Genomic DNA, 24288 nt, shown 5'->3' on the forward strand with positions numbered 1-24288 from the left:
ACTATTCTGACATGTTACTTACAAGATTAACATCCCTTGTACTGTACAAGTACAGACCTACAACATTGATCCGAGGAACAGCATCATCAAGATACTTTCCGACGCCAGTGTCCACACGCAGAAACACTCGAGAAAAGCCTCTTACTACTTCGCGACAAGAAACTGGCCAGTATCCTGTTCAAGTGAAACCCCAGACTAGCGTGTTCAACATGTCAGCGACAATTTCCGGCAGGAAGACACGTGACTCTGAAAGCGGCATGCTAGACCCTCTGCACGACTTGAAGAGCCAAGGAGAAGACTTTTGAACACACTCAAACGATGTGAGAGTCAATCTGACGACACTTGGATCCAATCGGACGATATGGGATCCCATCGAACGAGATTCGGAGTCAATCAGACGAGATTCTGAGCCAGTCAGGCAACCTTCTCCGTACCATCTTCTCACAGTCATGCGAAACATAGCAGAGAGGTTGATAAAACTGGAAAGCCATATCAACATTTGATGGCCAATGGTGAAGACAGATTCACTCAGCCAACCGTGAGAGAGGAGTCGAACTACAATACTATGGCTCTATCACTACAAATAGTGTACTGTTCTCTAGTGTATTGTACGATACCAGTAATGTCACAGATACCTCAAGAGTTATTGTACTTTCTTTTACATGAGGAAAACAATCACAGGGATCAGGGCAAGACGAGAGAATTCCAAAGTTCCAGCTTTGGAACTCGGCTTTCGGGTGTGGAAGGGTCTGGGGATTGTCGTGTTGCCAGAAATGGCAGGAGAAGATGCAACAGGAGAGTTGGATGTGATTTCAGAGGTACCAGGAATGATGGGAGACTGGGGAATGCCTATGACGCTTCCCGGGGTCTCGGTCTTAGGATTCTCTGGAGACACAGTCAAGACAGACTTGATAGGAGTGCTTGGGAGGCTGGTGGGAGTCTTGTAAACGACAGTAGTGAGTGCCAGTGTCTTGTTGTCGACGACAGTAGTGACTGTGTTGACCTCAGTCTCGTGAGTAGGCACAGTCAAGGTGATGGTCTTGCGATTGATGACGGTGGTAAGAGTAGGCTCGGTTTGGGTAAGGGTCACACATTTGGTCTTGTCACATACAGTCTTGGTCATAGTGACGGGTTTGGTCTGGGTGGTGATAATGTGGTCGTCGCACACTGTCACGGTGAAAGTCTTATCATCAATAACAGTGACGATCTCCATGGCGTGAGTAGGAGGCGCGGAGAGAGTGACGGGAATGGCTGTGCAGGACTCGTTGTCGCAATGAGTAATGGTCTTGGTGATAGGGGCAAGGACAGTGACGGTGGATGTGACGTTGCATTCCTCCTTGTTGACAATGGAGACCTTGCCAGACACGGTGATGGTTTCGACACAGGCGGCGGGGGTGGAGCTGCTGGGAACCAGAGAGACTGGAGCAGAAAAACAGTTGTCTTTGAATACGGTGAATTCAACTCCAGAGACAGCGGCAACTTCGGTTTCGATGCAGGGATTGGAAACTGTAGTCAGGCTCAAGTCGGTAGTGAGAACAGAAGGAGTTCCAGACACTGTGACAGGGTGTTCCACCATAAAGGGGTCGGAGGAGATGGGGTCGGAGGAGATGGGGGCGGAGGAGATGGGGAGCGGAGGATGGGAGCGGTGGAGACAGAGTCTGAGGACTCCTGACAAAAGTCAGAAGTGACGATTGTAGGGGTTCCAGAGATGGTGGCTGACTCAACAACATTGCAGGGATTTGGAGTAGTGGGAGCTGTGTTAGAAGAGGAAGTGGGATCAAAGGCTGAGTCGCCGTGCTTACCAGATGTGGGTTCCATAGAAGATAACAGCTCTGTGAAAAGAGAAACTGTCTCTGTGGTTGGCTCGGAAGAGGGGACAATTGAGGAGTCAGTGGTAGCCTTGATTGTTGAAGACAGAGCTGTGTTGTGTTAGTATGAAACGGAGGTTTGCGAAGCTGATCTATATACTCACTAGTAGAGGACTTGGAAGACGGGGTCGGGAAATCGGAAGAGGGGGTCGAAGAGGAAGTGGAGGTGGAAGACTCTGTTGTCGACTCAAGAGCAGAACTAGACCCAACTGAGGAGCTAGATTCAACCGAGACTGACTCAGTGGTCTCCGTGACAGTAGTAGATTCAGATCCAGTAATGTGAACAGGTTCAGAACTAGAAAACAGTATAGTCACCGGAGCACTGGTAGATTCGGGGACTGGGGTCGTGGAGTTCACAAATGAGAATGCAGAGGGGGCGGTTGAGGTCAGGGGAGTGCTAGACACAACAGAAGAGCTGGGCTTGACAGAAGACGAAGACTCGGCAGAAGAGCTGGGCTCAAAAGAAGAGCTGGGCTTGACAGAAGACGAATACTCGACAGAAGACGAATACTCAACCGAAGACAAAAGAACAACAGATGATTCAGTGGAAATCTCAGCAGAACTGGATGATTCCGGAATCGAAGAGCTAGGCTCGACAATGGAAGACAGGTCAGCGCTGGAAACTTCGCTAGACGAGATCTCAACAGCACTAGAGAGCTTTTTGGAAGTCGCGGGGATTGTAGTCTCGGAAGCACTGGAATACACAGGGACGCTGGAGGTCCTGAGAATGCTAGATGAAGCCTCAGCAGTCTCCAGGAGAGAAGAAGAAGAGGGCTCACCAGTACTTGATGAGGGTCCCTCTGTAGATGAGATCATTACAGTAGTTGACCCAGCGGGAGTAAACTCATCAGTGGTACTAGCCTCAGTGGACGAGTGCAACTCAGTGGTGGATTCCACTAAGGAAGAGGGTTCAGAAAAGAGCTCAGAGTTAGGTTCCAACATAGTGGACTCAACAGTGGAAAAAGGCTCCGATATGGGCTCCTCAGTCTTGGGAGCTTCAGATTTTTCTACTGAGGTAGTAGGGACAGGAGTGGGCTCGTAGGAAGACTCCATAGACGACTCAGTGGAAGACACCTCTGTGGTGGTTGCCTCCGTAGAAGTCGACGCTGGAGTAGGAGTAGGGGCAATAGTAGGTTCAGCACTGGAAGTTGGCTCCTCGCCTTCTCTGTAGGGAGGCAGAATAACTGAAGACTTTCTTCCCTCTCCATCACCCTGACCTCCAGCATTAAGATCATTATCGGAATAGGGCGATTCCCAAAGTGCACCACCCTTAGCTGTTCCAGACCGGGACCAGGCTCCTCCAGTGTGCGTCCCAATCTCTCCACTAGCAGAAGAGCCCGCAGAAGAAGGATCAGAAGGAAATGGACCTCCATGTCCTTCCTCCCACAGCACCCAGTCCATGGCATTGGTGTATCTGTCTTGTCGGTACTGTAGATCCGACCAGAAAACAATCTGGACAGTCACATCGTCCTGGGGCACGTTCTCGAGGTACAGAGTGAACCCATCAGAAGCAAAGGAAGTCACCTTGACGTAAGGAGAGACATCCTTGACAATGTCAACCGTGTCGTAATCAAAAGTCTCCGTCAGACCCTTGAACATCTTGAGCTCCATCTCGGCAATAAGTTTCTCTTGGCTCTGGTACACAGTTCCATCGTCATCCAGCTTGTCAACCACCTTGATGCGATCATAAGGCGACGCAGGAACTTGAATGGTCCATCTGATTCGGTTTCCTTCTCTCTCGGCAATCTTGTAAACATTGTCTTTTTGAACCACAGACTTGATGATGATTTCGTCCGAAAAGTCGCCCTTGTTGGTGTATGTGGTTATCGTGGTGGGTCCGGTTTCTCGCACAATTTCGTTGTTGAGAGAAGCCTGCAAAAAGAAGTCGCCGGTTATCTGGTAGTTCTTGTCTGAAACATAGTCGGTGTAAGTTGCGGTGAAATGGTGGCCGTCGTTGGTGATTCTCATTATGTCAACTCCTTGGGGATCCTTCACCAGGAAGTCGTAGGAATCAACATCTGCAACATTCAGTTTTTCGTCCAAATCAAAGGTGAAAAAGTCGCCGGGATCGACGTGATCCTGCTCGGGAGACAGGGCAAAGGTGTAGTCCAGCTCCCATTTGCTTCGGGCAACGCCTTCCTTGTTGGAAACATCGTCGGCTTGTCCGATCGCAAACGACGTGATTGGAGACGCAACCTGTTTGGCCGCTACAAGCGCAATCAAAAACGTGAGAGTTGTGAAACGCATGGTATACTGGACCAGAACAGCAGATCTCTGGTTTATATTCACCGGCTGCTTGTACTTCTATTGCTTAGGCCATATGTGCAGAAGACGCAGTACACGGTGCATTTAAATCGTAAAACGGTGTACTGAGATACCCCAGAATATATTGCACAGTACCGTAAGAGCACTTGAGTTATGATGCTGTTCGAAAAGTACTAAGCATGTTACTCCAGAACTTTTGTAAGATTGGATCTGAGACGATACAAGACTTCCACTGTCAATTGTACCGTCCTGTGAGAATATACGACATTTAGGGCGCCGGAACTGGACCCGGTCGTAAAAAAGACCTAGAATTGCAGGAACAATGCCCTTTGTCAATAAATTACAGAGTTGAACCTTTGTATGGTGCATAACGGCGAAAGAGCGAGCCGAGATATACATACATCTACTTCACAGTACCCTAGACAGTATTATGGGTCTAAGGAACACCAAAAGAGGATTCAGAAGTTTCAATTCGTATTAGATATTTTATGACGAAGCCGTTAATCACCTTTGAAAAGCCCAGGACTATCTGCTTCTGTTCCCACCAAGTTCGTTGGCCTCTCCAAGTGCATACTGCATACAATGAGGTATCGTACATTAGAGAAGTACTGTATAGAAGAAGGTAGGGTGGAAGAAAGACATTGTGGTAGGTCTCAGATGCGTCTACAACGCAGGTTTATAGGTATTTGTGGGTAGGTCTCAGTTAGGAGACAGGTATGCCTTGTTTCGGCTTCTGTCTCGGGAGAAGAAATGGTATGGTACGATTCAAAGCGAGATTTGGTCATCTATGCAGTGATATTGTAGATCAGAGGAAGAAATTGCCGCCGACATTGAACACTTCCCCTATTGGACAAGTGCATTGATCTCTTTTGGACCTTTAAAAAGGAAGACCAGTGTAGATGGCAGTAGTTATCTAAGTGTAGATGGCACTAACTATCCACTCAATGCCGTTTATAGTCTTGCTGACTTCTGCTTTTATTGTACTGTCGATGAGATCATCGCTGATCTTCTCCATCGTTTGTAGTCTACAGCTCGTGCAACATCTCATAGCTCGTCTACTCCGCCGCCTCTGACCTGCCAAGACACAAGACGCGGTAATGTAGTAGAGTACGAATACAGTAAGAGACAGTTTGCAATTGTAGGGAAAGGAGTCCAACCTTTGTAAGCAGTATGTACAGTACATACTTGTACATCGTAGTTGTATTATTGAAGTGTTACGTTTCATCTCCTGGCAACGGTCAATGCGAACAATGACCTCATGGCCATGACTGAAACCTCCAATTGCGCCTTCGGCGGAGTTCCAGCTTATTTCTGTGGCAAATATTTCCTCCAGGACTTGGCCTGCTGCACACCGGCTTGATGGTTTGTTTTTTATCAATATCTGCATTCGTGTGCATGATGGGAGATTTTGAGATGGACAAAAGGGAGAAGAATCTCAAGATCACGTAATCAGAAAACACGTTAATCGGAACACACAGTCTGGGAGAGTTGATTTCCCCAAACATATTTCCAATTCCGTCTCTCCGACCTCAACTTTTCAGCTTCTGAAAATGTAAACTCAACCTGTCTCGGCCTTTTTCAGCTGCTTGAAAGTGACCAAAAATATGCAGCTCCTTCCTTTGGGGTAAAAGGGCCAGACAAGATCTCAAAAGGCGCTGTAGATCTGTCAGATCCCTCTCGTATCGAGAAGAGTGACAGAATATTATTTGCGAAAAGTGTACGGCTGAGTGGTAAGATTGAGATCTGGTTAGAGAAATCGACTGAACAGACCACCGATACCTTTTCTCAGGGCCCAGAAAACGCACAAGGAGCCTCTGAACTGCAGGCAGTCCCGGTTTTCAATACAGATGCTAACGCCAAGTTGGGACCGGAAGAACCGCGGGTAGGAAGAGTTGCGTTGGAAAGATATCAGCTGATACTGCCGCTCGCTAGGGGCTTTGAGAGATGCTGTGGCTTGACCATGCACCAGGCGTCTTTGGGTGGTGGGCTAAGGAAAGTGGCTTGGGTTATTTGAAGCCATCAATCTGTCATAAATGCAGCTTTCAATACCCACTGGAGACTGGTCTTTTCCTCTTCCAGTCGGTCACCAACGTCCAGCATCCCATGTCTACGCAACACTGCAGTTTTAAAAATTGTCTTTATTCTACATACGGCTTAGTAAAAGCCCGTTGTATCCATTGTCTTTTTCCATCTCTCGCTTTCTAATCCTCGTGCTCTCCCCGCATCTGGATACCTCCCTCGAGGACCCTCACATCTCCACTATCCACGGCCTTAACCCACTCATTCTCAACCCGAAAAAAAATCCACATCCACCGACGCGAAATTTCTAGAAGCTGGAATACAAAAATTCCGGCCTCGTAGTCATGCACGTGACTCCAGGACGATGTGAATTTGAGTGTCCATGTGAATCGCAGCACGAGATCCACGACCATGGCTGTATAGTACCACCACTTGGGGTACACAAGCGTCTTTCGTAGCCCCCCATTGTTGAGCTCACCGTCCCAGAGGTCCTGTAGAATTGAAAGGTTCCAATCGCACTTAATGTCCCAGATGAAGGAGAAGGACGAGTTGATCAGTGCTGCCACGAGCCAAACGTTATGCACGGGATGAGTCTTCATCAGAGTACCGAGAACCAACACAGGGAGTGTAGAGCAGTACTTGAGAGCGTTGACAAGATGGAAGTGACGTCCGTCACGCGAGTAGTCAATCAGACACTGTCTCAATCGAATCAGATAGGGAACAGCAGTGACACAAGGCACAAACCAGCTGCCTCCAATTCCTCGATCAGGTCGCTTGATAGACGTAATACCGTACCACAGGCCCAAAACACAGACAGCCAGATCAGCAACTACACGCGAATAACTCGTTAGAGCGTCCGACAGAATGATATCCGTGACTCTGTGTTGCTGGCTGAGACCTCCAAGCGACACTCGGAAGAGCGACTTGAGGAAGAAGAAGCGCCCCGAGTCGTGCGTTCGCCATCCGACACCAATGATCGTCATAAACACAAACAGACCCACCCACGGGAACACATCTAGAACCGTCAGACTAGTGGCCTTGGAAACGTCAAACGGTGCGATAGCCACTGACACCCAAAAGAGCAGAATCCAAAACACCAGCATGATCGACACAAACAGAGCAAGTCGATAGACGGGTCTGAAAGCCGGGCGGGCGTATTTGAGACCCAGGATCGTCTCCACATCAATGCCATACATGCCCATGATCTGCAGGTTGAGGGCCCAGCCCCAGATGCCGAGGGTCAGGGCCACGAGAATACGCAGAATCACGTTGATGTGCACGTCAAATGAGTCTGTGTTATTTTCTGGCGCCGTCGAAAAGTCCACCATGTTGAGTGACAGATAACGAGTGGTTTCAATTGTAGGGGTGATTCGGATAAGGTGTGTTATCGAGCAATGCATAGAGTTTAGTATCCTGCATGTGAACTGGGGGGATAGCGTCTATAATACGCGTTTGAGTATATTTCAATTGAACATAGACGTTTGATTGAGGTATATTGCGTGTTAGTAGCTACGAGGTGAATTCTGAGCCCCTTGTGCTGACGAATGAGGCAGTTGGAGAGTGCTGGTATGATGTGGACGCGTTTAGTTGGCATTAGTTGGTATGTATATTGATTTAGTTGGGACTTTAGTAGAGAGGTTTGGACGATGTCGCGGTTCGATTTCTATGAAGGCATCTTTATTAGTATTAATTTATAACACCAACATATTATACTACTATTCACCCTTGGTATGCCTGGATAGGTTGGTTTGCTCGTCTAATTACATTTTATACGTTGAATGGTGCTCTATTCAGTCTCTTTTGTTCTTAGAGTATCTCCTTCCAAGTAGGGTATCTGGTTCCTCCAAAAACAATCCATTCTCGTTCGTCGAAAGCAGATTCAGTCGGGAAACTTCTCCAAGCCGACAAGTGCCTTTATAAGTTGATCCGCAAACAACATGTGTCTCATATACCGCCCTCAAAGTTACGATAACCGGTGGGGTTCTCGCCACTATAGTAGGTGTATATAATGCGAGAGATAGCAGCAATAGCGCGCGAGATAATCTGGACACATTTTTGATTTTGAAACGACCGTGAAATCAGACAAAACGACCAACAGGACTCAATGGGCAGGCATGACATTGATACATCCTTTCTTCTTCTTCTCCTACAACACGCCAAACTACGATATCTGCCCTAACCAAAGATACATCCCCCAAATACCACCTTTCAAGATACCAAAATGGAGCTCTCAATTGGCAGAATCTCGCCAGAGGCTCTATTATACCGACACACCTCTTCCTGCAACTCCACATCTATCTACTACCTCACCCCGCACTCTATGGTGGCCCAACTCTGTATGAACGATACAACCTCTTCCAGCGACTCCATGGCCCATTCTGGTCTATACTTTTCAGCCCAAAGGGGCACGTGCGGTCTAAAATGAACCATTCCAAAGATACACAGCAATTGGCAACTTGATTGATGCCGATAGCGGGAAAAGAAGCATGTTAACATCACCTTTTGTCCCTATATCCTGACTCAAAGCACTGGTCTATCAGTCTATCACGTGAAGCGTCCGTCAATCCCACCCCCGTCTTGTCTGAAACACTCACTTAAACTCTACGCTAACTCTTTCATAGTCTACTGTTTCGCAGGTCCACAAAAGTATGGACTTGCGTTGATTGAGTTGGTGGGATTTCGGCGCCTTGAATCGAAACTCGTGGAGCACGTGTTGTGGTCACGTGATGTAAAAGAAGAAGTGGTTAACACATCACTCGAGTGCTTAGGAGTCGATTCCGACCAAGAAATACGCATGTTTGTGCACTGGAACGGCATCAACAGTTGCCCCAATTTCTTTATCTTTTCGTCGCCGCTTGTCTTAAGCTTTTATCATAGGGAGATCGTCAAAACATGTCTGTCAGAACGGGTTGGAATGTGGATCAAAATCAGCAGCAAAACGTTGAATTCGGAAACGACAACCTCTTCCTTGAATTCATCTAATTTGTTTGTCACCATTCTTTCATCAACAGCTGGATTTTCTCCGGCATTGGACACTTGATAGATCCACCTGTCTGTCAAATTAACTTGGCTTATGCAGCTCGTGCATTGGGACATTGAACTTAGTTAGCGAGATGGAATTATTTGGGAAGGGGGAAAGGGGGTGAAGGAGTTGTCGGGGAGATATTTTGAGCTTTGATCTTGACTCAGCGGCTTTGGGGCTTCAGATTGATATGTTTATTGTCTGGAAATGACCCCCATAATACCCCCCATTAGTCACACTCTCGTATCGCGCGGCACGTGCCTGATCTACTCGATGAGACTGATTGAGGAACGTTATTGAGCAGTATATAACCCACTGATGGCCGTCGAATCCGTTCGACAACCACCATGAAGCTCTCACTCATTCTTGCGGCTCTTGCCACGTCCGCTTCGTCCTTGAAGACGGTCACTTTCAAGGATGCGACTGGCAACAATGTCTCGTATGTTGAGAAGCCGACTTTTGACCAAAAGAAGGTCGATGCCTACGTTCTTCAGACCGAACAGATTGTCAATTCCACCCACATGGACAAGTGTGGCAAGTGCCTGACCGCCATTGCTCTCGGCAAGCAGGCTGCGTTGAACGGAGATGTGCAGCTCATTCCTGCAGTGCTTACCAAGCTGTGCAAAATGTACAAGTTCTCCAAGACATGTGACACCGACTATGGAGCCGAAACTACTGGCTACGACACCGATGGAACCCATGCAGCCCAGACTCTCACTCTCATTGACGACCCTTACGGCACTGACGGCCAGTATCTCTGCTACTACAAGGTGAACCAGGCGTGTCCTCTTCCTGAGTTGCCCAAGTTTGATCTCAAGGCCCTGGGGTGGTGGGGCGACAAGCCTGACAATGTTACTGTTCCCAAATCCGAAAACAAGACCTTCAACGTGGCGCATCTTAGTGACCTTCATATTGATCTGCGGTACGAGATGGGTGCCGAGGCCAACTGCACAGAAGGAGGAAAGATGTGTTGTACCCCGGATCAGTTCAACAAGGGCGCTCGAGCTGCGGGTCTACAAGAGGTCGTTGTTCCCGCTCAGAAATACGGCATGTACACTTGTGACGTGCCTCCTCCTATGATTGACTTGACTCTTCAGACAGTCGGACAGTTTGCCAAGGAGAAGGAGTTCGAGTTTGCCATTTTCACGGGCGACATGGTTTCCCACGATGTGGCGTCACAAACCAACCTGGCCAATACAGCTCTGTCTGAAGAAGCCATTTACCACGCCTTCAAAAAGTACATGGGGGATGTGCCTGTCTTTATGACCTATGGTAACCACGATACTTTCCCCTACGGCCAACTGGCTCAGCACAAGAGTGGCTACGGAGGCTACTTTGTGTGGAATGACCAGCTGTCTGCTCAGCTATGGAAAGACTATGGCTGGATTGATGCCGAAGCCGAGCAGCAGGCTATTCATACCTATGGATCTTTTGCCACCACTACCAAGAGAGGTCTCCGGGTCATTTCTCTGGACTCCAACCTCTGGTACAAGAAGAACTTTTACAACTTCTGGAACACCTCCACCGACCCTGACCCCTCTGGACTGTTCCGATTCCTGTCAGATGAGCTGCTGGAGTGCGAGAAGACCGGTCAGCGAGCTTGGCTCATGGCACATATTCCTCCTGGCGGAAACATGGACAACTCTTTGGCTCACTCTACTGAAATCATCCGCCAGATCGTCAGCCGATTCTCCAACACCATTGCCGGCCTCTTCTTCGGTCACGTGCACGAGGATCAGTTCAACGTCTGGTACGCAGGAAACGGATCCACCAACACTGTTGACAACGCTCTTCAAATTGCCTTCCTTGGGCCCTCCGTCACTCCTCTCACTTACTACAACCCTGCCTGGAGATACTACGAGGTGGACACCAAGACTTTTGAAGTCATGAACAGTCACACCTACTACGCCAAGCTCAACGAAAGCTTTGCTTTCGACTTTGAGCACCCTGTTGAGAAGACTATCGGCAACTTCTCGTACCTCGGCTATCCTCAGATTACCAACATCTCTTCTGAGGACGTTAACGGAACCGCTCCTGTATATCATTACGAGTACAATGCTCGAGAAGCCTATGATCCCGATCACGAGTGGCCTGCTAATGCTCCCCTTAATGCCACCTTCTGGCATAAGGCTGTCGATTATATCGTCAACCGAAACGAAACTCGAGACTTGTTCCTCAAGTATGAGTACCGACAATCGCCGTACGTCCCCAAGTGTGCCGACGATAACTGTCTCGCAAACGTCTATTGCTTCCTGTCTTCAGGAACCGTCCCCCAGGTGGTGGAGTGCCAGAAGAACCACAAGGGCTTTAAGAAACAGATCTACATCAAGAGAGATGGTACCTATGGAGATGAGCCGGAGCATCATCATCACTAACCGACCAGTTAAGATTCATTCGATTCCCTATATTAATCAAAAAATTGTTCCAAAAATTAATAGAGAGTTGTAATGCAAACGTCGTGAATGCGACCTGCGTGTTTTGAAGTGTAGTCACCAGTAAGAAACGTGTACAGATTAGAATAAGAGACGCAGTTCTGGTTTTGCTGGGTTTCTTTCGCATTTATATATCACAACTCCCCTCTTCTTTAACTATCGACGCCTAACCAAAACAAATTCTTCTGAGAGTTGTAACTGACCGTATGCAAAGCCAGATCACTCAGATCGTGGCCCCAAACACCATAGTTTCCGTCAGTAGTGACCCGGTTCATCATACCGGGAATATTTCCGACCGGAACCGTGCTGGTCTCCTCCTCTTCAGCATAGACTCTGTCGTAGTGACGCTTGATTTCTCGAATCAGGTGGCCTCGTGTAAACCCCCGTTTATCGTCAGGATAGATTTTGAACTCATAGTCGTCGTCCAGAGGATAATCCAAAATAAGAGTGACGTATTTAGGCTTGTTCTGTTCGGATTCGTCCATGATAATCTCCTCATTAGTTAGCACAATCTCCTCTTTGTCCATGCACATATCGTGGGTTCTTTGGAACGAGCCTCCGAGTTCAATGTAGGGGCTCATTTCATCGTTATCATCACTGTCGTTCTCAGGAAGTACATTGAAATTAATTTCAAGAAGCTCAGTATGACAGAGCTGGGAGGGAGAGGGTGTTGAGAACGATGAATCAGAGTCATTGTCGGAGTGCGAGGGTGTAGAGATAGCCACGGTAGCAATAGGTTCTGTAAGATTGTGAGAGATGGCTTCTGTGTCCTTGGTTTCCGCTGAAGAGCCAGATTTTGTGCCACAGACAAGAAGATCAGGAACTACCGCTTGTGGAGGTGTGATTGAGTCGCATGTAGTGTGGGAAAGTGATGAGTCCAGTGTAGCCCTGGTTAATTCAGTCTTGGTGGTAGACTCACAATCTGTGGACTCTGGTTTTTCTACCGTCTCCGTGACACAAAGCTTCTGAACAGCTTCAATCACTTTATCCATGTTGTTGTATCAATGTTGGTGCAAGTAGTGTTGAGTCACGATATCAATTCAAGGTGGTTCAGCCGCATGATGCACTGTTAATCTGGGGTAGAACTCAAATTGTCACAAAAAATATAGAGAAGGTAGCGTTCAGAAGCTCGGTGAGATTTTCAATTGAGCGGTCTTCCGATAGGAGATTCGAGCCTGGTTGATATCTAGGGGGTATACAGAGTCGAGAAAAAAGCCACAGGTGTGTTCTTTTTGTGTGAGAAGACCATTACCGCTACCAAGTTCACTCCGACTCCAAGTACAGACTGTACAAGATGTATTTGCGATAAATATATATACTGTATTTTATGCAGTTATGCAGCACTTGTACGTGAATAATTACAGTATGTATAGTAATTATATATAACAGTATATAATAATATATATAGTATAACCATATATAAAATGTAGCTTTTTCGTCTTCCATTTTTCATGTAGTTATGATAAGGCACAGTTACGATAAGGCACATCTGACTTGTTCTCAACTACTGTACCGACCACATAAGATGATCATTGAATCGACACCAGAACCGGAAATCAATGAAGATACTCCTTTGGAGGAGGTGAGACGACAGATAACCGAGACCAGGGCAGATAATAAGAGGCTGAAGCGCCAGATTGCGCGTCTCCAAGAGGATAATAGGGAAAGAATTATTGCGCTGGAAGAGAGCTTTCAGTATATCATGCAGTTGGCTGTTGGTCTGGGTGAGAAGGTGGAGCAATTCGATTCCTTACAATAATTGATTGGCTGATAGTTGGGCTCAGTGAACATGTTGGCTGGACCCCACACATGTCCTGCTCGTGATCAGAGGAGTTTTGCTGTCTCCCCTTTCTTACTAGGCACACAGACACATGCACTCCACAACAGCTGTGATTATGGTCCCGTGCTCGACTCAGTGGGCCAGACAGGAGACACAACTCCTCTCCGTCGTCCCTGAAGATCAAACATTGACTGATCAAACCACCCTTCAATCACACGCTCTCGCTTTTAATTTGTTGATGATTATTTACCATTGCCTGACTACATGATCTCTCGGAGACCACCAAGCTACTGTACATACTGTACTGGCTATTTTTCTTCATTATTCTCCCTTCTCATTCGTGATTAATCTATGTACAATAATGCAACCTCCTTATCTCTCTACCTCTAGAACTTCTTACCCTTGCGCGGCCTCTTTTTCGTGGACTTTGACTCCTTTCGCTTCTTGGGTTTCTCTTTCTAGGAAAAAGTCCATGTCAAGGAGTGTCTTCCACAGCGGCGATGTAGACTTATTAGAAAGGCTTGCTAAGAGGCTTGTCTGTCTTTGCTGACTGTTTGCTGACTGTTTGCTGACTGTCTTGCTGACTGTCTTTTTCGCTGTCTTGCTGGCTGTCTTGCTGGCTGTCTTGTTGGATTTCTTGTTGGATTTCTTGCCGGAAGGTTCGACGAGGTCTTCAATGGTAAGAAACTCATCAACCTCTCTCTTGGTGTCGCTAGTCTGAGTCTTGATCTCCTGGACACCTCTAGAACCTCTAGTGTTCGAGTCGTTGGAAGCCTTCATTTCCCTAGTGTTGGAACCCTTTCCATTCGACGCACTTCCATCTCTAGAACCCCTGGTATCACCTTTTTCTGTCTCTTTAGGCGCCCTACTAGGGGTATCCCTCTTGGCACCTCCATTGACAACCTTCACAGCGTCTTTCTTGACCTTGCCCTTGGGTTGAGGATCAAGCAGAGCAATATCCCTGATGAGTTCCTCCTCAAGTGACCTCTTCTCTCCTGCGTCAAACATGCGCTCATTGATGACGTTTCTCTTGGATTTGCCGTTGTTGTAGTCGATAATGGCCTGTTTTCGAGCCTGGATCCGCTGCAGAGCATCAGAACTCATCTCTCCAACCCCTCTAACTCGAAGAGAGTGTCGGAACAGTTCCCACATGAGCTTGTTGATAGACTCACTCATAGGAACCGACACGTTTCCTGCCAGTCCAAATTCAGAAGCACCCATGCCACAGACAGAGAAGTAGATCCTTCTCACAGCTCCATTTTCATACTGGAATGGTTCGAACGAGTTGGAGTCAAAGTCGAAGACAATAGCGCCTTTCTCTGCCACACTCTTGCTGTCCAGATCCTTATACCCAGCTTTCAAAACCTCATCCACCTTCTCGACTAGTCTTTGTCTTTCAGCTAGAGCTATCTCCAACAAAGTCTCTAGTTCGAAGATCCGGTTTCGGCCCTGTTGCTGCATCACACGCACAGATGTTCCATGCAAGCGACGATCATCTGTGCCAAAAGCAGCCTGGAATCGAAGAAGACATGCTCTCTGGTACCATTTGGAAGAAATTGCTAGGTCTGAAACGCCCTCCATCTCCTTGGGGATCACAGGCTTGCCTTCAATGATCGGAACCACGTGTGCCACAGTCGGTTCGCCGTCTCTGTCCACCCCAGAATCACTCTTAATGGAGGCAAACTGATCCAGCATCCCTCGAGGAAGTAGAATGTCACCCAAAACGCCCTTTCTGGGGGGAGTCGCAAGCATCTGAGCATAAAAGTTGTTTCGTGTCGCTTCAAACGCCTCGTAATCTGAACTTCCAACCTCTGGGGCCGCGGGTCGACGCAGAAAGGACAAACGTCGTCCCTCCCGCGAAAAATCGACTCGAGCAGCCAACCCGCTCACAACCTCATCGATACTGCGCTGGTAGTCACAAGACTTGGTAGGCAGACGGTACCGCACCGTCTGATTGTCCGCTTTGAACCGATCTGCCTCCCGCTGCTTCTTTCCTTCTCTAACTCGAACGCAGTCCGCCGCCGAGGGACCCTGATGATCTCGGCCCATAACCTGCCGCATCTCCTTCAGAAAGTCCATTTCTTGCCGTTGCCGTTTCCGCGCGGCCAATACGGCGCCGCTCTGAGCGTTTCCCAGCTTCCGCGGCGCCTTGATGCCCTGCCTGGCAGTAAATCGAGTCATAATCGTGTGACCGAAATATCTTTCATGAGAAACCTTCTGCGAGATAGTGGGTTAGGGCACCGACTCGGAGTAAAGCAGGCTCTGAAGCTGAAAACATCGGTCAGTCCAAGTGCTGTAGTTTTCCAGAGTGGTATTATCCCCCTTTCCTTCGTGAAGGATGTTTACTGTCTAACTGAGCTTTTCCTCGTATGACGAGAGTACTTCCAGAATTTGATTTCAGGTGATGCTATATGTTTCCCTAGGACCAATAAAATATAAAAAAACAAAAAAATATTTAGAACAAAAAACAAAAAAATATATAAATATATTAAACAAGCTGATCCGGCAAGCTGAAAATAGAACCATTAGGGATAATTGTGACGAATAAAAGATTGGAAAAAAAACACCAGTGCTAAATTATGTTATTGTTGTTTTTTACTCTTTTTGGCGTGCTTTTACTGATCTTGGAAAACTTTTAACTTATTTTTAATTCTTTTTCTCTTTTAAGGCTGCTGATTTCATTAGTTACGGAACTTTAACTTCATGCACTGATTACTTATCGCAATCTAGCGGAATGTGGTGTTTGTTGGAGAGTAGTGATTTTGAAAAGCTGAAAAACTGCCAGTATAGATAGCTTGTTGAATAAAGTTGTCCCCATTCGTCTAAATTCAACAATTGTCGATATTTCGTCCGCCTGACGCATCCGTATATTTTCCGCTACTGCATGAAATTTTACGTGAGTTAAATTCCAGATGCTCCAACCCCGCTTGAGCAACGACACAAATGATTTCCCGGGCATTGAGAGCGCAATTAGCCCTCGGGGCTATGTCGACACGGCTCGCCGGCGTGCGATTCAACAGCAGTGCGGGCCCATCGACACTCTCAAAAGACACAAAAGACGTGACAGCAACCTACAGAGACGTGATGGGTCTGCACTCGCAGCCGGTGATGATTCTGACGACTAACTGCAACTCCGAGGGCCACGAGCCCCGTGGTCTTACACTTTCATCTGTCACTTCGCTCTCACTCAAACCCGAGCCGCTACTGTGCTTCAATCTGCAGGTGCCTTCACGAACTTCACAGGTGCTCCATGACCGAGAGGTGTTTGCTTTGAACATGTTGCCTGGTACCAAGGACTCTGTGCGTGCGTGTCGGTTTTTCTCGGGCGCCTACGGCAACAACGTGAACCCGTTTGCGGCCGAGCTTGACATTTTCACCAAGTCTGAGGACTTCCACAACTTGCCCGTCATTCTCGACTCCATGGCGATCCTCTACTGCCAAAAGCACCAGGTGATGCGTGTACACGACCACGAGATATGGGTGGCCAAGGTGGTGGGTGTGGACAACAGATCGCTTGTGCATGGGGCTGATGAGGCCATGTTGTACCAGAAGAGGCATTTCAAGCAAGTTGGAAAGGAGATCAACGAGCCGACTAAAGAGGAGGTCGCAGATGATGTCAGAAGAGGCACTTGTACATAGAGCGGAAGGATATGAAGAGGGTGGTTAACTTGTATAGATGATAGATCAAGATGATATTGAAAGGTGGTCAACGGTTGCTGATGATAGCAGTGGAGTACTTTTACAGAGTCGAAACCCGCACTCTGAGAGTGGAAATGGACCTTCTGTAGGAGATTCAGAAAGAATTGGCGCTTATGCGGTGAGTTTAGTGGTGTGTAGACAGAAGTACGGAGCTATATAAGACAAGACACCATGTGTTGATTGCAGTTGGTGTTAGTTTCTGACCAAAGATACGATACTAGTTCAATGACTCTAGGATGTTTAGTCTCGAAAAATGTGACTATCACTGTAGCTACGGAAGTTTGCTTAGTTCGCTGGGCTAGAGTATATTCGGCCTGTTCAGGGCATGGAGGGTCGTGTAGAATGGGCTGCGGAAGAGCTATTGCGAATCAGAAGAGTGAAATTGCTCGAGATTGCCCATTAGATCCGATAAATCTCCTCTTTTATCTGGAGCGTGACTTTTTTGTGATATTGGTGAGTGGACCCACCGGGTATTACCATCAACACAACTCAGATATTGCTTCTGTAAGTTGAATGGAATCGGTATATCAAAAAAACCAAACGACACGGGATATAAAATGTGAGAGTGAAACCAGAATCATCAAAAGACCTTTATATTAGAAGTACATTAGAAGCACAAGCAAGTCGCTCTGTTTTTCACTGATGTCTTCTTTTACTTGTACTTGTACAGTACCTATACTACATACTGTACTACTTTGGCTCTGATAACTTCTTCTCTATGTAAGTCCATTCTCCATGCTCATAGGAGCCAATCAAGTCCAAGAAATCTGGATTAAAGAAACAGATCATGAAGCATTCTGTTTGATTATGTCACCATCTACCGGAAAACAGCATCTTGCACCCCCCTTTCTGCTTCGTTGCACCGTTCATGTACCTGTACATCTAAAAGCACAGTTCCGCAGCTACTGTGCCGGGAAAACACAGTGGTAATGCACTGGATGATCCGGTCGAGGGAAATGGCGAACCGGAGAGAGGTCTCTCAGTCAAGGTGCCTTCATTGCGCAGATCCCGAGGAAATACGACAGAAGGTTCCTGCGCTACATTGCTTGGTGTCAGAGAAGCGCAAACGCATGAAAAGTGGAGCAGGGAGAGTTGAGAGGTTTGAAAAAGAATGGCAGAGTGTGAGTCATTCTAAAATAATTCCAAATTAGAAGTGGGCTTGGGGGGGCTGCGGGAGGAGGAGTGAGAGAGAAGGGGTTGAGGTTCTGTTTGGCACATACGGAGTAGATAGAAAAACAAGTTTATTGTACAGTATAGTACTTCAATTGGTCTAGCGATTGCGCTACTGTACTGCCATTGAAGCTCTCCAGATACGAACCGTCTACCTTTTTTTCCAATAATTCCCATATCTCAAATGCTTTTGCTCTAGAACTGCACTACAATACATTCTACAAGTCCATAGCTACAGAATGCACATCTTCTACGTGTACTGTACCGTATATAGATGAAAATAAAGAGTGAACTTGCATTTTGGACGTAGAGGTAGGTAATATATTCTCCAACCATATGGAACATTGGTTTTGTAGGACCATCATATCATCCAATCCTGAACCCAGCATTCTACCTGCGTGCGAGCAAAATTTCACGACTGGAAACACGCGAGAGTGTGAGAAACAAAGAGTACAAAGAGTTGACGATCAGATGACAGTCTTGAAGGCGGTTGAGAATATTCCGATTGTTGTTAAGTCACTTAATGACCATGATGTCTAAAGCTCTGCCCAGCGTCATGAAAACAGGAAGTACAGTATGTACCTTGGTATAATCATAATATCACTGTAATGAAGACAGTGAGGAGTATGAGTAGTTGCAAAGTCGATTGATGCATTGAAGAAAAAATTGTTGATAAAGCATAGAAGTCCATTAGCGACGCTACCATCATTATGTTCTTGATATTACGTCCTGGCAAAACGCATGATCGCAGAACACAACAAAGACATATGACTCTACAAAACGCACGAGTGATATTAAGAAACCGCAAATACCCCAATAACAGCAACTTCCAGCCATACGGTCTTATAATCAACTTGCTCAATTAATCGCAAAGGCTTCAGCTCTGCTACGCTACTATTTCAGTGTCCAACATGATGCACCATGCAGAAAGTGCATGAAGATATTTTGAAAGAGCAAGGATGACATATAGTGCACATTCCTGAATAGCAGCGAATCGGAACCAATTACTTTGAGTGACTGTACTTCTCTAATAACGTCTGTTATTCTCAATCTTCATGTTGTATCATATCTCCTTACTGTCAGACATAGAACCAGATCTAAGGTATCGTATTAGTGCAAGGCTATCAATCAGTGGGCTTGGCATAATAACCAATACCGAAGTAGACACGTCAGCTCATCATGCAATATTCAGCCCAAGCCTCTGTGCTTAACCGCCCTGACCACTTTGTATACTGTGAAATACTTGTTGGAGAGGTGCAGTGGTGCATTCTACCAGCTGTTGAGCAGAATGCTAGATATATTTGGGCACTGACTATTGATTCGACAGCTGGACAAGTCGTCCAGACCAATCTTCATCGGCTCAAAACTATGCCGGTATATTTACCGACACTATGGACATCCTGTAGTGTGCTGCACTACCGATACAGCGACGCACACGAGTCACTGGAGCAATCATTGACGAGATGGAAGAGATAAGCAGAAGCTAACGAAACAACTTTGGAAGCAACTTGTTTTTCCTGTAAACACTTGAGCAAGTGACTTCTGTACCAGCCCATTTCCAATAATATGTGCCCGTGTATACGTTGTTACTGTCAAATGGGAGCACTTGCTGGACTTGTCATATATATCTCAATTGGGCTGTATGGCCTTTGGATCCTGTCTCCGTCAGTTACAATCATTTTCATCATGGTGCTCGGACATATCTCTTGTAGATCGCGGTTGGTTCTCATCACAGTAGTCAACTCCGCGGTTCGTTGGAAAGTGTTCATCTGTACATTATCCGAACTTTCATCTCGCCAGAAACTTCCTCCGGAGCCGTCTTTGGGCTCTTGCATCCGACATGAAGCCTTTGTCTTTCTACTCGAACCTCTTCATCCAACCGTTTTCCAAACCCTGTCCTCGCAGCCATGCAGGGTTAAATAGGGAAAATTAGTCTAACTATGCCGTATCAGAGGTGTTTTTCTTTTTCTTTCAGAATATATAAAAATAAAAATACAATCGTTAATTATAACTTCACTTGTCTGACTTGGCAAACTACAAGTAGCAGAAATAGCGCTTTTGGTAAAGCATTCAGTCATAAGTGGATATTGCAAACTGAGAACAACTGAACGGTGCTAAATGGTCACAGAACATTCCAGACACACGGCGCTCTAGTTACCACAGAACCAAGCCTCATCAAGTACCAGTACAAGTACTCTGATCGGCATTTTTAGGGTCGGGCGATATTCCTGCACCTTTTTTTTTTTTTTTTTTTTTTTTTTTATTCCAGAGAAAAATACATTTCGCACACAATTGCTGCTAATACTGCTATGCGGCTCAACGTCGGCCGAGGCTCGCAAAGTTCAAACTATATTCAGGGACAAAATGACAGACAAAACGAAAATGACGTATACGATGCAGGGAATTATTGACGGGTCAGAGAATAATAACTAGACGAATACGCCATTGGCTGATCGTGGTGTTTTATTGATTGAATCTCTAGAGTTGTGTTAGCAAGAGTTGTTTGAGAGTACATTTGCCTGATTTTTTCCAACAGTTTTTAATTCTAAAATTGCCTTTTTTTTTTGCTCCGACAAGAACTCCGACCAATACCAATGCATGTAAAGTCTCCGAGAACCACAATGGGAGAACAATAGGTCAGCGGGGGTATTGTTCTGGGTTGAGGTGCATCATAAATGCAGTAAAAAGCCCTGGAATGACTTGGGGAACCGTATGGAGCCGCTGTGTTGGTTTGGGGTATAACGTCTTTCTGTCGGTGTTTTTCCGGACCAGAACGACACAAGGGATATCTTCATAGAAGTGACCTACTGTACCTCACAGAAGAGGCTGTGGTGACATGGACGCATAATGGGTCACTACTTATCACTACTTGTAGTGCTCTACTCCCAGCCGTCGCGCCCCTGGAAGCTGTTGTGACCCCTATTTTCCAACCGGTTGTATTGTCCGTTTTAGTCGCGTCATTCATACGCGGCATGTTGCCAAGAATAACTGTTTTAATACTGTTCGGCTTGGCTGTCAGGCGTATAGAAGAGTATGGGATGTGCAAGAGGACCTCGGAGTGTATGGAACCTTTCGTTGCGCCCAAAGTGTCGGCGTACTTTCGTCCGTCGTATTGCTATTGTGAGTGCTGCAGACCCTGGAGTGGTTTTGAGGTGAAGCGCAGAAGGTCGGAGGGAGAAATGAGTTTCTGTGGCAAGGTGCAGTGGTGCATTGAGTCAGCGTTTCATGTCGAAAATGCCGAGGGGTGTTTTCTGCAGGAGGCTTACTAAGAGGGGTTGAATAGGGGTACTTGGTAGGGAGTCACGAAATTGAGGGGGATTGATTGGAATCACAAGGAGTGTAGAGGACGAAGGAGTTGAATGAAATCACTTTGAATCGGAATGATTGCTCGCCCATGAAGTGGTGGTATCGTCGCACTTGCCACACAGTTAGCCACAGTTAGCCACAGTCTTTAGTCAAGCCACCTTTCTCAGAGAGTCCCGACAAAGCCAGATTGAATGTGCTCATCCCATTCGGGAAATATCAGACCTTGTGGCGACGTAATACAAAAAATGGGCGTGAGAATGTCGGCTTTGGAGTCGAGGTAAGGTCTGAAGTCGTGTACATTTTCTGTCGATCGTCTATAGTATTGGAACGACACACTCTGGTTATATATCCCCTCCTACCCCTTAAAGCACCTTGGATGACCGACATAATTTTCTGTAGGACTGTTTCAGATGTTCCTGGGGCGGCATTCTGTATAATGTTTTGTTCCACAGTGCACTTCTCAAGCCACGGCACTCGGTCTTTTACCCTCTCTTTTGATGCACAGGTCCAAGAAGCAATGGGATGGTCGGTGCCAGATGAGGGAGAGAAAGGAGTAGAGTGAAAGAGTTGATGATATCGGAACTGACTAGCTACAAGTACATGGTCTCGAACGCGTCTCCTACGGATCCTACGGCTCCTACGGCTACGCCATTCTCCAATCCGTGTTTACCGGGATATCACCCACAACCTGGCTCAGAATAATAAGCAAAAGTCATGCACTTTGGCATGGGTCAGGACTCAGTCGAAATATTTTTTTGCATTATTTCTCATATCGCGTATCCAGTCTTCTACAAGTGGTTTCTTTGTTTGCATTGTTTTTTATTGTTCATGCACCAACCTCCGACTGCGTAATGTGGTGATAATAGAAGAGGTCGTTATTGGGTTGTTATAGAAACAGAGACAGTCCAGAAAACCATTAAATAGAAAGTTGTCATAACAAACACTCCAATTACCGCTAGCCATTTCAATGTCGAACAAGTTATTACCACTGAGGGCTTCTCATTTCTACCTCACAGTTCGTATGCACACCCCGCAGAGTGCAGAACAATAAAAGCCGACATCTCCGTGTCCAATTCCTGAAGAAAGAAAAAATGATCGCTCCACAAATTTCCTAGTTATCGTGCCGTGGTTTTCAGACGGGTTATTTGAGTTTTATTTCAGGTCAATGTGGAGCCGACCGAGAGTAAGGAGAACCCGATCCTCCGGCTCTTCAAGGAACCTCTTCTACAACTTCACTTCACTCAGCCAATAACCGAAAAGAAACAATACCATTGATACGCTGCAGAGCGACCAGTGAGAGGTCGGGCCGACTCGAAAACAAAAAACTAATCTTCCAAGCTGGCGCGCACTACATGTACATCTCCACAGGTTGGCAAGCATAGCCCATGCGTAGATGGACATTGAGAAGGGGGGAGTCATTGCGGGAGACAAGAGGGATTAATAAAACGGAGTTGAATTAAAAAGTGAGGCACAGTTCAGGGGCTAGATGAAGATAATAATGGAAAAGTGGCCTTTGGAGTGAAGGAAATGATGCAACCGCAGTAGAAGGACACGAAATGTCGCGTTCAAGTAAGTAAGCCGGAAGACAAAACAGCAATCTCCGCTTAGAATAGCTGAAAAGAAACAGATGGCCAGTTTTGCTCACGTAGACCTGCTCCCTGACGCACAGCTCTTCCATGCGTTACGTTTCTCTGCTCTACATTCTTTGTCGGTTTGTCCAGAAGGGCACAATGTCTTTGTCCGAAGCGACACCACCTTTGCTGTATTGTTTTTGGAGGAAGACGTCCCAGACTATGTTCAAGTTGATATAAATACTGGGTCATTCACCCCCTGAAAATATCTATCATCACACAACAGTTCACCATCACAATGAAGATCACTCTAGCGTTTCTGCTTTCAGTGGTAGCTGCCAAACAGGTGGCGTCTCCTATCACCTCCTTTGCTATGGGTCAGGCCAATGACGTCAGCAACAAGGAGGGCTATGCCGGCAGCAAATGGGAGCTTGATTACACCTTTTCTCTCCGTCCCGAGCAGGATGGTGTTGTTCCCGGCGACTTCTTCACCTTTGACGTTGATAACAAGCTCAGTCTTGAAGCAGGCAACTATGACTTTATGGTGAAGGATCCCAGCGGCAACGACATTATGCGAATTGCCAATGAGGGTCACACCTTCACAGCTACCTACACCGACTATGTGGAGGATAAGAACCACCAGATCTCTGGCGACTTTTTCATGCAGGCCACTCTCTCTTCTTCTCAAATCTCTGGACCCGGCGCTTACACCGTCACCACCTACTCCGAGGGCAAGTCTTTCTCCGATACAATCTATATCAAGGCTGCGGTTGAGACTTCCGGCGCCTACAAGTTTGCCCAGCGTGAAAATAACCGAATCAAGTGGACCATCCAGCTTCCTGCTTCTCCTTATGATCGAATGAAGGTTGTCGACAAGCTCGACGGTGATGGCTCTTACTACGGTTCTCCCGACGAGCTTCTCCAGGACATGTCTCTGCAGTTCTACAAGGGTCTTACCCCCACCTGGGACTACGAGTCTGTCGAGAAGATTGACAATGTTGACCAGTACATCCAGCTTACCGACTTTGACAACTATGGCTTCACTCTGTACGTCAACAACGTTCCTCAGGATGACATCACTGTCCAGATCACCTTCTACTCCGACATCATGTACCGACAGGAACAGTACACCAACGCCATGGACTGGGTTTTGTGG

The 24288-nt window shown here is 46.7% G+C and overlaps 6 protein-coding genes across 6 annotated transcripts; 2 read left to right on the forward strand and 4 right to left on the reverse strand.

The window, feature by feature from the left end:
- Nucleotides 1–658: 658 nt before the first annotated feature.
- Nucleotides 659–4115, reverse strand: YALI1_C11441g (uncharacterized protein; the record flags this gene model as incomplete). The annotated part of the gene is made up of 3 exons (XM_068282251.1): nucleotides 659–1554; nucleotides 1674–1919; nucleotides 1973–4115. The coding sequence occupies 3 exons, from the start codon at nucleotides 4113–4115 to the stop codon at nucleotides 659–661; spliced, it is 3285 nt and encodes a 1094-aa protein (XP_068138352.1).
- A 2219-nt stretch (nucleotides 4116–6334) lies between these two features.
- YALI1_C11501g (uncharacterized protein) lies at nucleotides 6335–7552 on the reverse strand (the record flags this gene model as incomplete). Its single annotated transcript, XM_501596.3, has 1 exon — nucleotides 6335–7552. The coding sequence occupies one exon, from the start codon at nucleotides 7550–7552 to the stop codon at nucleotides 6335–6337; it is 1218 nt and encodes a 405-aa protein (XP_501596.3).
- Nucleotides 7553–9521: 1969 nt separating this feature from the next.
- YALI1_C11521g (uncharacterized protein) lies at nucleotides 9522–11549 on the forward strand (the record flags this gene model as incomplete). The annotated part of the gene is made up of 1 exon (XM_501597.3): nucleotides 9522–11549. The coding sequence occupies one exon, from the start codon at nucleotides 9522–9524 to the stop codon at nucleotides 11547–11549; it is 2028 nt and encodes a 675-aa protein (XP_501597.3).
- Nucleotides 11550–11758: 209 nt separating this feature from the next.
- YALI1_C11552g (uncharacterized protein) lies at nucleotides 11759–12598 on the reverse strand (the record flags this gene model as incomplete). The annotated part of the gene is made up of 1 exon (XM_501598.3): nucleotides 11759–12598. The coding sequence occupies one exon, from the start codon at nucleotides 12596–12598 to the stop codon at nucleotides 11759–11761; it is 840 nt and encodes a 279-aa protein (XP_501598.3).
- Nucleotides 12599–13782: 1184 nt separating this feature from the next.
- Nucleotides 13783–15567, reverse strand: YALI1_C11581g (uncharacterized protein; the record flags this gene model as incomplete). Its single annotated transcript, XM_501599.3, has 1 exon — nucleotides 13783–15567. The coding sequence occupies one exon, from the start codon at nucleotides 15565–15567 to the stop codon at nucleotides 13783–13785; it is 1785 nt and encodes a 594-aa protein (XP_501599.3).
- Nucleotides 15568–16329: 762 nt separating this feature from the next.
- YALI1_C11589g (uncharacterized protein) lies at nucleotides 16330–17025 on the forward strand (the record flags this gene model as incomplete). Its single annotated transcript, XM_501600.3, has 1 exon — nucleotides 16330–17025. One exon carries the CDS (start codon nucleotides 16330–16332, stop codon nucleotides 17023–17025), a length of 696 nt encoding a protein of 231 aa, XP_501600.1.
- Between the last annotated feature and the right edge of the window lie 7263 nt (nucleotides 17026–24288).

The sequence above is a fragment of the Yarrowia lipolytica genome, chromosome 1C (genome assembly GCF_001761485.1).
Source record: "Yarrowia lipolytica chromosome 1C, complete sequence".
Classification (NCBI taxonomy): Eukaryota; Fungi; Ascomycota; class Dipodascomycetes; order Dipodascales; genus Yarrowia; species Yarrowia lipolytica.